Source organism: Vombatus ursinus, unplaced genomic scaffold (genome assembly GCF_900497805.2).
Source record: "Vombatus ursinus unplaced genomic scaffold, bare-nosed wombat genome assembly UNPS02008996.1, whole genome shotgun sequence".
Taxonomy (NCBI): domain Eukaryota; kingdom Metazoa; phylum Chordata; class Mammalia; order Diprotodontia; family Vombatidae; genus Vombatus; species Vombatus ursinus.
The window spans coordinates 8,731,836-8,743,581 of NW_020948774.1; the positions used below are offsets into that span (position 1 = coordinate 8,731,836).

Here is an 11,746-nt window from a genome sequence, read left to right on the forward strand (position 1 = left end):
TTTAAAGGAGCCGGTAGAAAAGGGCACCTAGTAGGGCACTGCTCCTCTTTGCTCCTTCTCTCCGTATCCGGGGTAGGGGGTGGGTCGCGGAGCCTCTTGGAGCTTGTTGAGTGAGGCGGCGGCATAGCGGAGATAGGCGAGGGCCGGCCGGGGCCTCCTGCAGGATGAACCACAAGAGTAAGAAGCGGATTCGGGAGGCGAAGCGCAGCGCGCGGCCCGAGCTGAAAGACTCCCTAGACTGGACCCGACACAATTACTTCGAGAGCTTCTCGCTGAACCCCGCCGCGGTGGCGGTGAGTGCAGCCGGGGTCCCGCGGGGTGAGGGTGGGAGGCCCGCTGCAGCCCAAGGCCCCTGCTCTGTGAGTGGGGCGGAGCCTGCCTGAGCGGGCGGAGAGTCCCCTGGACTCCCCCCCGGGCCCGCGGCGGAGGAGCGCGGAGCCGGACCCGCCTGGGCCCGTGCCCCGGGGGCGGCCTTGAGGAGGACCAGGAAGCCGGGGCAGACGTCACCTTCCCGCCGGACAGTTTGGCCGGGAGGGGAGGGGTGAGACCCCGCTGACAAGGGGCTGCGGCACCCCACGTGCGAAGGAGCCCGGGTTCGAGGCAGCCACTGCGGGGCGGGGAGGTAGGACCCCCGGGTAGGAAGGCTTCCTCCCAGGCGCCGGGAGAGAAAGGAATGTGACCTAAGTGACGGATAATCGGCCCCTGGGGCATATCCGCATTTTGTCAACTTTTTTTTTCTCTCCCGCTTAACCGCAGTGTCTGTTATAACGTTTTCAGGATAACGTGGAAAGAGTGGATGCTTTGCAGCTCTCTGTAGAAGAATTTGTGGAGCGCTATGAAAGGCCCTACAAGCCCGTGGTCCTGCTGAAAGCCCAGGAGGGCTGGTCAGCCCAGGAGAAATGGACTCTGGAGCGCCTGAAACGCAAATACAGGAACCAGAAGTTTAAGTGTGGGGAGGATAATGATGGCTATTCCGTGAAGATGAAGATGAAGTACTACATTGAATACATGGAAAGCACCCGAGATGATAGTCCCCTTTACATCTTTGATAGCAGCTATGGGGAGCACCCTAAGAGGAGAAAACTTTTGGAGGACTATAAGGTTCCCAAATTTTTCACAGATGACCTGTTCCAGTATGCAGGAGAAAAGCGCAGGCCACCTTACAGGTAGACTACCCAGTTTTCAATATACTCGTAGATTTTATTGGGTTACTAAAATTTTATCACAGCCACAGTTTTTCATAGTTGCCAGGAGCTTAATTTGGCCATTTTCAACCCATTACCAGAACAGTTGACAAGCATTAGTATTGACCAGGCTTCAGGCAGTCTTCTCTTTATCTTGCCTTCACCCAAACAAGTAAATTAACTTCTAAGTATACTAGCAACCAGGTAGAAAGATAATAAAATTCCAAGTGAATAATTGGACTGATTATTTAAAGTTGATTGTCTTAAATGATAGCTTTAAATTCATCAAACATTTATTAAGTGCTTTCCTCTAAACCTCTGGAGTGGTTTTTTTGTTTTGTTTTGTTTGTTTTTGGTGATGGGGTAAAAGGGTCTAGAAAGGGTGTGGTTGAGATGGGATTGTAGATTTAGAAGTGAAAGGGACTTTATATTGAAGTTATCTAGTCCATCTTCCTTTTTACAGGTGAGGAAATTGGCACCAGAAGGGTTAAGTTACTTGCCTTCACAGGGGCAGTAAGTCACCGAGCCAGGATTTGAACCAAAAACTTTGAATTTGGTCTAGTATATAATTTATTCTCTTTCAATACATATGACTAAAGAGGTTTACTTATTTGGGGGGAAGGTTTTCTTCAAAAGAAAACCCTCTCCTTGGTTAGTCACATGTTATTTTCAACAGCTAGAGACAGACAACGTATCATAAAAGCCTCAAAAATCTCTGGATAAACACCCTTCTCGGGGCATAAGATTATCAGTAGGAAAAGGGAAACTTAATTTTAAAACCTTATTTGCAAGAGTAAGGGATGTTATTCCAGAAGACAAGTAGGGATTTTGTCAGTGGCCTGGTTCCAGAACTATCCCTAAACGGAAACATAGGCTAAATTAAGACCTTGTCTAGGGGAGAACCCTAGGAGTATTCTGCTTCTGATACATACTTGCTTTGTGAGCCTGGGCTCTTCATTTAGCCTCTCAGTGCTCTGGGCAACTCTAAGACAGTAAGTTGCAGAGAAGGTGCGGACATTATTTGATAGAAGTTTCCTCAGTGGGAATTCTGTATACCAGTGAAATCTTAGGTCTAGTCCCGATCCTAATGGAGAATTGGGAGTGTCTCCCCTGTCGCATCAGTGTCTGAAAACTCTTCTTTTATTTTCTCTTTCATCTTATGTACCTTGATATAATGATTAGGAGTGATTTCATTTAAATTAATCTGAGTATTCATCATTTTATAGACTTTGGTCAAGTAACATGCTTTGTTCTAAACAGCCATTCTTTCTTCTAAGCATAACTCCTTGAGTTATTTTGGGAGATACTGTTTTAAGTTTATGTCTTTGTTCTCCCCCTGGATTGTAAGCTCCTTGAAAACAGAGACTGTATTTTAACTCTTCCTTAGTGCCTTGCTCCCAATTGGCACTTAAATATTTGAATTGTGATCTCCATAGAAGCAAGGGAAAGGAGAGATATTCTTTTAACACTCTTCTACACATTCCAGATATTTGATAAAATGTGAGTAACAGACCACATTAAATACTGCTTTGAACTGTCATAAGTTTTGAAAAACTTCCCGATCTTAAAATGAATATTGTCTGTGTGTTGAATGATCGAAATTTTTACACACTACCCATATTTAGATGTTTTTTTTCTTACTGTAGGTGGTTTGTAATGGGGCCGCCACGATCTGGAACAGGAATTCACATTGATCCCTTGGGTACCAGTGCATGGAATGCCTTAGTACAAGGACACAAACGCTGGTGCCTATTTCCTACCAGTACTCCCAGGGAACTTATAAAGGTGACTCGTGATGAAGGTGGAAACCAACAAGATGAGGCTATTACCTGGTTCAATACCATTTATCCCCGGACACAACTTCCAACTTGGCCACCAGAATTCAAACCCTTAGAAATCTTACAGAAACCAGGAGAGACTGTCTTTGTACCAGGTATGAATAGACTGGTAAAAAAATAAAATAAAATCACAGGAGATTTAGCACATATAAAATTAAGCAGATTAAAGCAAAACTTAACCAAATGTCCCTATGTACCCATGATAAATGATGAATAAGTACCTATTTTTGAAAATATGGGGCACTTAAGTAAGTCTCTGTGAATCAAATACCCATTTAGCTAAATTTAGAGAAGTATATCACTTAGAATAGAATGTGATCTTGATTGAGAGTAGGAAAGACAACTTTTCTATTTGTATCCTCAGTATTTTGTATGTAGTAAGTACTTAATAAATGCTTTTTATTCATTATCAAACACACAACCATTTTTGAAACCTGCTGTGACTTTTTATTTGTAAGAAATACTAATATACTTATATAGGGACTCTCTGATAATACTGAAGGTACTGCACAGAGACTTATAGCTGAACTGATTTATTTGTCTTACAAGCATTTATTCAGTGCTTACTCTATAAGCTATAGACAAATGGAACTGAGCTAGACCCTAAGTGTGCAAAGACAAGAGTCCTTAAGAAGCTTACATTCTGTGGGAGAGGTTGCAGCATATAAATATATACTTGATAATTTGAGGAGAGAATGAACACTGACAAGGAGGTCAGGAAAGACCTTATGATACAAGGTGACACATAGTCTAGCTTTAGGGGAAGCTTGGGATTCTAAAAAATCTGAAAGGTGAAGAGGGAGTGCTTTCTCTAGGCATTGGAGCAGCCTCTGCAACAATGCAGAGTGAGGACATAGCAGTGCAGAGAAATGACTAAGTTGTGCTGATTGAAAACTGGGATATTTGTGTACAATTTTATGTGGTCAGGGGCAGGCAGAGAAGGTGACAACAAGGATATTTTTTAAACTTTTTCAAGTCGTTTGTTAGGAAATTGCAACCCTTGAAACCTAAGGAGCATTGCTAAAATGCCCTAAATGTGGCACAAGGACCTAGTTAACTTAACCATCCAAAATTGTTGATGTATATAGGGAATGAATCCCTTTCAGTAAAAAATAAATTTTCCCCAAAAACAAAAGTTTTTACGTGACAGAATGAATAAAGCTCTATAGCAGTGCAGCAAATCAAAATTCAGGAATTTCTGACACAGAAGTAGCTTGATGCTCTAGCTAATGTGACATCTCTGTTTAACGGATGGACAATGTTTTTTGAATTTCAGGAGGTTGGTGGCATGTTGTTCTCAACCTTGACACCACTATTGCCATCACCCAAAACTTTGCCAGCAGCACTAATTTCCCTGTAGTGTGGCACAAGACAGTGAGAGGAAGGCCAAAGTTGTCAAGGAAATGGTACAGGTGAGAAGCGTCAGATTTTTCTTTTTTCCATGAACACATCTCTCCAGAAAACTAAACGGAAAAAGCCCAGATTTCTTTCCTCGTTGCTGAAGCAAAATACATCCATATTAAATAGGCCTGGGAACAGTTGGGACTTCAATAAAAGTATTTGGGGTTGGGTCCAAAATCAGTTACTTCTAAGGATGTCTGGCTAGAATTTTTTGTGCATGCTTAGGATCAGGAATGTATTTTTTTTGTTTTTTTTTTTGTTTTGTTTTCATTTTATTTTTAAATTAGAACTGGGAAAATGAGCTTATTAGTTTTTGGTTTTTTGTTTTGTTTTTTTTTAATTACCAAGAAGCATTATTCCCATTTGAACTATTGCCTTCAATTCTTGTGGGGTGACTGCCCTGGAGACTTAGCTCCTCTATTTATCCACAGAACAGATACAGCACGGGCAGCGGCAGTGCAAGCCACCCCCGTGCCACTGTGTCCCAACCCTGACCTGGAGGGACCAGCACTCGGGGTAAGAGGGGGATTCTGGCTCACTCAGCCCTCAGCTTCCCTGCTGAGATGGCCAGCAAGGGTGGTGGCTTTTGTTGTTCTTCCTTGGATTCTTGGGTACCTCAGAGGGCTGAGACCCATTGACTCTGTTCATATAGGCCACTGCAAGGTGTGAGACAGGCTATCCAGAAGTCCTCCAAAGAGAGTGGGATTTTTGCCATCCACTAATGTGGGTGTCAGACCAACTTTTCTAAGATAGAAGGCTCTCTTTAATCCAATTTCTGAGCTTTCTGCCCTTGTTTAGTACTTTATCATTTTCTAAATGATAACCCCCTCAAAAAAAGGAAGGATATCAATCTGCCACATATAACTCCTTTTTCTTATATGGCTAATTTTCCCCAGTCAAAATTAAATTTAACCAAATCAGTGTCAGGCCTTTAAATGCTGTGCTGTGGAAAGGTGAAATTATCAGGAAACCTAATTTCCCTGTGCTTCTTGTTTTCTTCTCTAATGCCAAAAAACTTCCTCACCAGTATAGTCCATTTGGCTCTTTTCCCTACAGTGCAATGTAGTGGTGTATGTAGCTGGTTAAACAAGCAATCTCATAAAAGCATAAATTTTTGCGCCCTAACTTCTGCTTTGGTCTGTGACTTCACCACTATCAAAAAATTCCCTCTGACATAGAGTATATATTGGCATTCCTCGGTTCAAGGTGTCTTAAGTTTCAACTCTAACCCTGCATCCTTTTTTGTCATCATTGCTCTTTGTTAAAACCGCACAAACGTGGTCTCTCATCTCTTAGGATTTTGAAGCAAGAACACCCTGAACTGGCAGTCCTTGCTGATTCCGTTGATCTCCAAGAGTCCACAGGCATTGCTTCTGACAGTTCTAGTGACTCCTCCAGCTCTTCCAGCTCTAGCTCATCTGACTCTGATTCTGAGGTAAGGCTTACCAGGAAATCTGATGTTTCTTGGTCAGAAAGATATCTCTTTCCTTCTCTTAGCAAGGATATTTTGGGGAAGTTTATAGATTTGGATCTTTGTCTAATTCCTCCAGAAGTCATTGCCCATTCCAGTAGGTTTCTAGAACAAAAGCTTTCCTCAAGATGATAACTACAATAAGGCAGAGACAGTGGCACATTTTATATAGTTAAAATCTGATGGACTAGGTACTTATGTTTTATGTAGAGATTTCTGTCATTTCGTATCACTGAGTAACCTACTTAGTATTTTCTTTCTTTTTAAGATAAACTAAAAACCTCGATTTCATGCTTTTTTTTGCTTCTCTTGTTATGGGACTAAAATTTTGGAGTTTCCCCATTGCAATGGGTTGTATAAATGTCTTAAAAATCATATCTTAAATAAGTTCCTCTAAGTTCTAATCTTCTAATGATGTGAGGTTGAACTGAGTTTTCAAGGAACATGCTAGAAGAGCATGGAACGTGGGGTAGGGGGAGGGGTTCTGCATAGGCCCTGCCAAACTTGAAAAATTTGTAGTGTAATGCTTGGCACTAAACTATATCTTTCACTCAAAGACTAGCTTAGCTAAGTTTAAGGAGGCTTATCACTGGAAGGTTTCCTCCTAAGTTTTTGTTCTTTTGTTGGATGTGGGAATGAGGTAGAGGGGAGGGTGGGGGGTAGAGCAATAAATATCCTACTATTGAATAATTAAAATATTCATAAATAGAAGAAGTATCTCTGCTGAAATGATGTTTTAAAATATTGAAATGTACTTACAATAAAGGAAAATTTAGATGGAGGATAATTGTAAGCCTTCTAGCAACCAGAAACATCCAAAGAGTTTTGTTATAGAATAGCTCCAAAATGACTCTACTAGGTAAAAAGTGCTTGAATTGTTTGTCTCCTGAGGATAGAGGAGCTTATTGAAAAAATTGAATGTGTACCATATTAAATTTGTTTTTTCACCTTACATTTAAGTGTGAATCTGGCTCTGAAGCTGATGGGACAGTGCACAGGAGGAAAAAGAGGAGGACCTGCAGTATGATGGGCAATGGTGACACCACTTCTCAGGATGACTGTGTGAGCAAAGAACGCAGCTCCTCCAGGTGACCGAGTGGGATTGCTGTTGATTTTAAAGGACGTGCTCACACTGAGCTGACAGGGTGAGGGTAGGGAGTCCCATTGGATCCTGCAGATGAGGTGAGGGACAAGAATGCCAGACAACTTGAGGACTGCCCTCAAATGTGAATCTGTTTGCCAGTTGATTTAAATGGCCTTCTCCTCCACCAATTCAAATTAACATGGTTTGTTCTCCAAAAGAAGCTAAGAACCGATGTCTGAATGGTGCCAAGAAAAACATTCGCATTATTTAATAAAAATGGAATCCGTTTTATAACTTTCAAATGTTTCTTGCCTTTAGTCTATCAGAACCTTCCCCTGGTGCCCTTTTATCATGGTACTAGAGGAATGTTGACTTGAGATTTGTTTCCTTCCCTTTGCTGCTGGAATTTACAGGTCCTCGTTGCTTATGGAAAGCAGCCAGGCAAATAAGGGATTAGGGAGTGGAAGTTTCTTGCTCGGGCTGCTCTACTGCTGTCTTGACCCTCCCCTTCCCCCTATACCTCACCCTTCAGCTTTGTCTGCCAGCAGCAACATCAGCTGCTTCACATGAGAAAAGCAGTTCACAGCCCTTAGACCATTTGTTATATGGTCACAATTTGAAATAAAAGAATTATTCTTTCTCTCTTTGCACATCATGGAAAAACTAAAGTCCCTTTCCTCCTGTTCAACTTGGAATATGTTTATGTCAAAAGTATTTAGGAGTTTTGGAGTGGTTAGGAAGCATGTTATGGAGTCAAAATGCTAAAATTTCTAAATGTCTATAACTTTTGTCACTGAAATTCTTTTTGCCAGTGAAATTTGTGCCATCTTTTATTTTTTTCCCCTAAACTATAAAAACTCTAGAAACCACACATTTATCTTACTTTCCACTTGTGAGACTGAAATTCCATGAGAAAGTTGACTTTTTAAAAATTAGGTGAATATTTAGTGAGAATTCTCTTGAGTTGGCCCTGTCACTTACAGATATTGTTTTGTCATTATCAAAAATTAACTATATAGTTGTCCCTTTTGTAATCTTGTACTTCTTCTTTCCTGTCTTTGTTATGCTTTGAGCCATGCTAAAGTTGTAATTGATTGTTGAGCACTTTATTATATTTATTGGTTTGTAATATGTTACTCCCATCTCCCAAGTCCAGGCCTTAAGAAATCTAAGCTTTAAGTACCTGTGATACAGGGCATCAACTATTCTGTAATTAGCCATCTCCTTTAGCTTTTCTCAAACTTGTGTTGTCAACATACTGATTTAGGCAGTTGTACTTTTCCTTGGCAGGATTAGGGAAACTTTTGGAGGCTGTGCTCATTCCTGAGCATTCCCATGAGATTCGTCTAGAGGTGGCTGCCGTGTTAGCAGCCACCCAATCCGGTTTTCACCTCCTCTGCTTCTACCTACTTCTTAATCTTCTTTGAATCTGGACAGCTCATTTCTGGTCCAAGCTTCTGTCTTCCATCAAATGCTGCTTAAAGGGTGAGAAAATCTAAGAAAAGATTAAGAAGCCTAAAAGCTTCGTGAGTTCTCAAGGCTAATGTGGTATTGGGTAAAAAGGTTCAATGCTTTCTTTTCCATTACTTAAGGAAGGTAAAAATGATTTGTATAAAGACAACTAGGGTTGCTATTGTCTTCCTATTTACAACTTTACATTTAATCAACGTTAAGGAAACTTCCTTGACTGTCATGGAAGGTAACTAGAGACATTAATTTTCAGTTGAGTTGACTTTATGATTATTGAATGAATAAATTTCTGTTCAAGATAGGATTTTTGCTAACTTACTGAAGTGCAGATAAGTGTCAGACCAGCAACATTTTGCTCCAACCTTAACAAAATCCCTTCCGCCAAAAAATCCATAGGTATGTGGGCTAAATTCTGATTATTTTTTCCATTTGATTCTTCAAGTATTTTGGAGTCGATTTTCATACAGTTGCAATGTAACACCAACATATTACTTTGGGACTGACCAGCAGATTCCATCTTTCCCCTCTGCTGATTCATCTACTTGCCTTAACCTGTCCCCTATGTGTGATGTGTTCAAGTAGTGTAAGAAATGAGGAAGGGAGAAGAATATGGGGCAATAAAAGGAACCATTTTGTTTTAAAATACTATCTATTCACAAAAATGTTTTCAATGTCAGTGGAGTTTTTTCTGTGTGTGTATTAGCATTATCTGGTTTCATGAAACAAACTTTCTGTAAGTTTTGAATAGTTTGAATGCTTCTCAGCACTTGGGAACTAGGGGTGTCCAAAAAAGTTGGTATTCATATAAGAAATTCAGGTCATTTACTGTAAAATATTAGATTTGTAGCTGTCTTAATTACTTTTACTATTGGACCACTCTGGCTTTATTCTGAGGATGATCAGCTCTTCCTGTGTAAGCTTGGTTCTTCTGTTAAAGTTGATGTTTGCTGAACAGTTGCTAGAGTAGGGGTGGATTCCAATGGATACTGTTTCATGTTGGGCAATGAGGGAATCGATATGTCACCCTGCAAGCTTCTTGGTACCTGAGTTCCAAGCCATGGTATGCTGCTGCAGTCCCTTCTAATTACATGGAATATACTGCAATACCTAGAGATGAGTGGATAACCTTTAACTGTGAATGTTTGTGGATGAAGTAAATCATTGGTCATTTAAACTGACTTTGTATTTGATATCTAATAACGCTCTTAAATACCATAAACACTACCTTGTTTCCACATTTCTAGTAGTTGTACTTGCCTTTTTACATACCTTCTACTTAATTCCCTACCAACTAAATCCCCATCTACATTTATTTAAAAATAAAAACTGATTATCAGTAAATAAAATACTTTTCCATCAACGGGGGTAACCACCTTCTACTAGTTTGTTATCTTACTTGAAATTTCTTTCATTTTGTTTTTCCTACTAAACAAATAGCATAGGCCATTTAGCTGTTATCTTGGAAAACAGAGACAAGGGAAATTGAGAAAATGGAACACAGACATTGTAAATGTTGAGGGGTGGGGAGGGAGAGGAGAAGAAAGGGAAGGGGAAAGTCCTGCTAGGAAGGATAGGACAGAGGATGCTGCAGTAAGCTCCCAGGCAGTTAAAGAACAGCACAAAGACATCAAGATTCCTTCATGTTTTGGGTTCCCAAAGGCCAGGTTTACTAACTCTAGGCAAAGTTGTTGAATTTTTAAAATATTTTATTTTTATTGTCACTTTCCCTTTCTCCTACTATTGAACAATTTTTTTTAAACTGAAAAAACCCTCAAAACAAATGTCTAGCAAAACAAATCCCCACATTTGTCATGTCCAAAAATAAAAATGAACATCCCATTCTTCATTTTTAAGTCTATCACCCCTTTGGGAAGAGGTTGCAGCCTATTTCATCTTCAGTCCAACCCTTGCCTCATGTACCAATCAGTAGTAAAAGGGTTATATATTTATCTGACACTGAATGTAGATCAGCTGTAAATGAGGTGTTATTCAGATTTTAGTCTACACCTGGAGGTACTCAAATTGTGGTAGTATTTTTTTGCTAAATGGTAAAAGTGTAGAAGCTAGTATCTAGACCATTGTCAAGGGACACCAGTCACAATAGATAGATGTGTGCAAATCTGTTCGCACTACCGGAAAAAGAGAAATGAGCCCTACTGAAAGTATGATCACTTTTTATATTTAAAAAAAAAGCTAACATGGGATTGAGCTTATAAATTGGACAATGAGAACAATGTTATAAGCATTTAGCCTGAGGATCAGACAAAAAGTGATAGTTACATACTATTGCCTACTAGCTAAAGAGCAAAAGCCTTGTGATTGATTAGGACATTTTTAAAATTTATTTTAAAAAATCATTTATTTTGTTAAATATTTTCCAAATACATGTAAATTTTTTAAAATAACTTTTTAAAATTTTGAGTTTCAAATTCTCTCTCTCCTGTCCCTCCCCCTTCCTTGAGAAGGCAAGCAATTTGATATTGATTATACATGTTAAGTGGAGCATATTAGTCCATGTTAGGCATATTAAAGCTAAAGTTAATGTGAAAGCATTGCCTGTCATTTAAGTTCATATATAGTACTGAAAAACAATTTCTTCAAGTTTTGTTTTAACATCACATTTAATATGTATTGTATAGAAAGTAACACTGCAAGAACCTGATTTCCCATTTCATGGCATTTATAAACTGTCAGCAGCAAGCAGCAGTCAGTGTGTGCCCTGGGGTCTTTGTGCTTATTATGGTAGTGCCCTAAGACAGTGTTTGGTCGAGCTATGGCCAAAGTTCATCTATCAGAAAAAAATTCTTTTCACCACCACCCACCTGGCCGTGCTGTAACCCTCAGATCTCTAATAAGAATTAGCAGTCCCATAAGTTCTCCATGGTGACAGGATACTAAAGAGGAAATGTAATTGCTCTCTATTCATCCTCCCACATCAATCAGAACTTTCTTGGCTTACCTGGGTTAAATTTGTTCCTTATTTTAAATAAAATATTAACTTAGGGTTAGGTTTTTTCTTTGCTTCCCTTCATTATTCATTTAGGTTCATACAATGCAATTGCTGTTTATTTGTCCTCCAAATATAAAATTAAAGTCTGAAGACTAGTATCACGTGTGGGCTACACCACAAGATACAGACCTAAAATTGCTTTGGATTAGGATAACCTGTAATCTAGTACTCTTGTCCTAAAGCATTGTGTATTAGCTCCCAATAAGAGGAGGTGCACATCTCAACTTTGCATGGAACTGTACCAAGAGAGGAAATTTTGGAGGTGAATTTACCTGGTTTAGGTCCTCG

At 39.8% G+C, this 11,746-nt stretch overlaps 1 protein-coding gene across 2 annotated transcripts; it reads left to right on the forward strand.

Moving 5' to 3' along the window:
• The first annotated feature begins 50 nt into the window (after positions 1-50).
• Positions 51-9,685, forward strand: JMJD6 (jumonji domain containing 6, arginine demethylase and lysine hydroxylase). 2 transcript variants are annotated; one of them, XM_027850121.1, is made up of 6 exons: positions 51-293; positions 778-1,166; positions 2,831-3,117; positions 4,299-4,434; positions 4,855-4,939; positions 5,720-5,837. In XM_027850121.1, the coding sequence occupies exons 1-6, from the start codon at positions 165-167 to the stop codon at positions 5,741-5,743; spliced, it is 1,050 nt and encodes a 349-aa protein (XP_027705922.1). In that variant the 5' UTR covers positions 51-164; the 3' UTR covers positions 5,744-5,837. The 2 variants fall into 2 exon arrangements, with proteins under 2 accessions (XP_027705922.1, XP_027705921.1); XM_027850120.1 differs by lacking the exon at positions 4,855-4,939 and adding an exon at positions 6,855-9,685 and having other exon boundaries at positions 61-293; positions 5,720-5,858.
• The last annotated feature ends 2,061 nt before the right edge of the window (positions 9,686-11,746 follow it).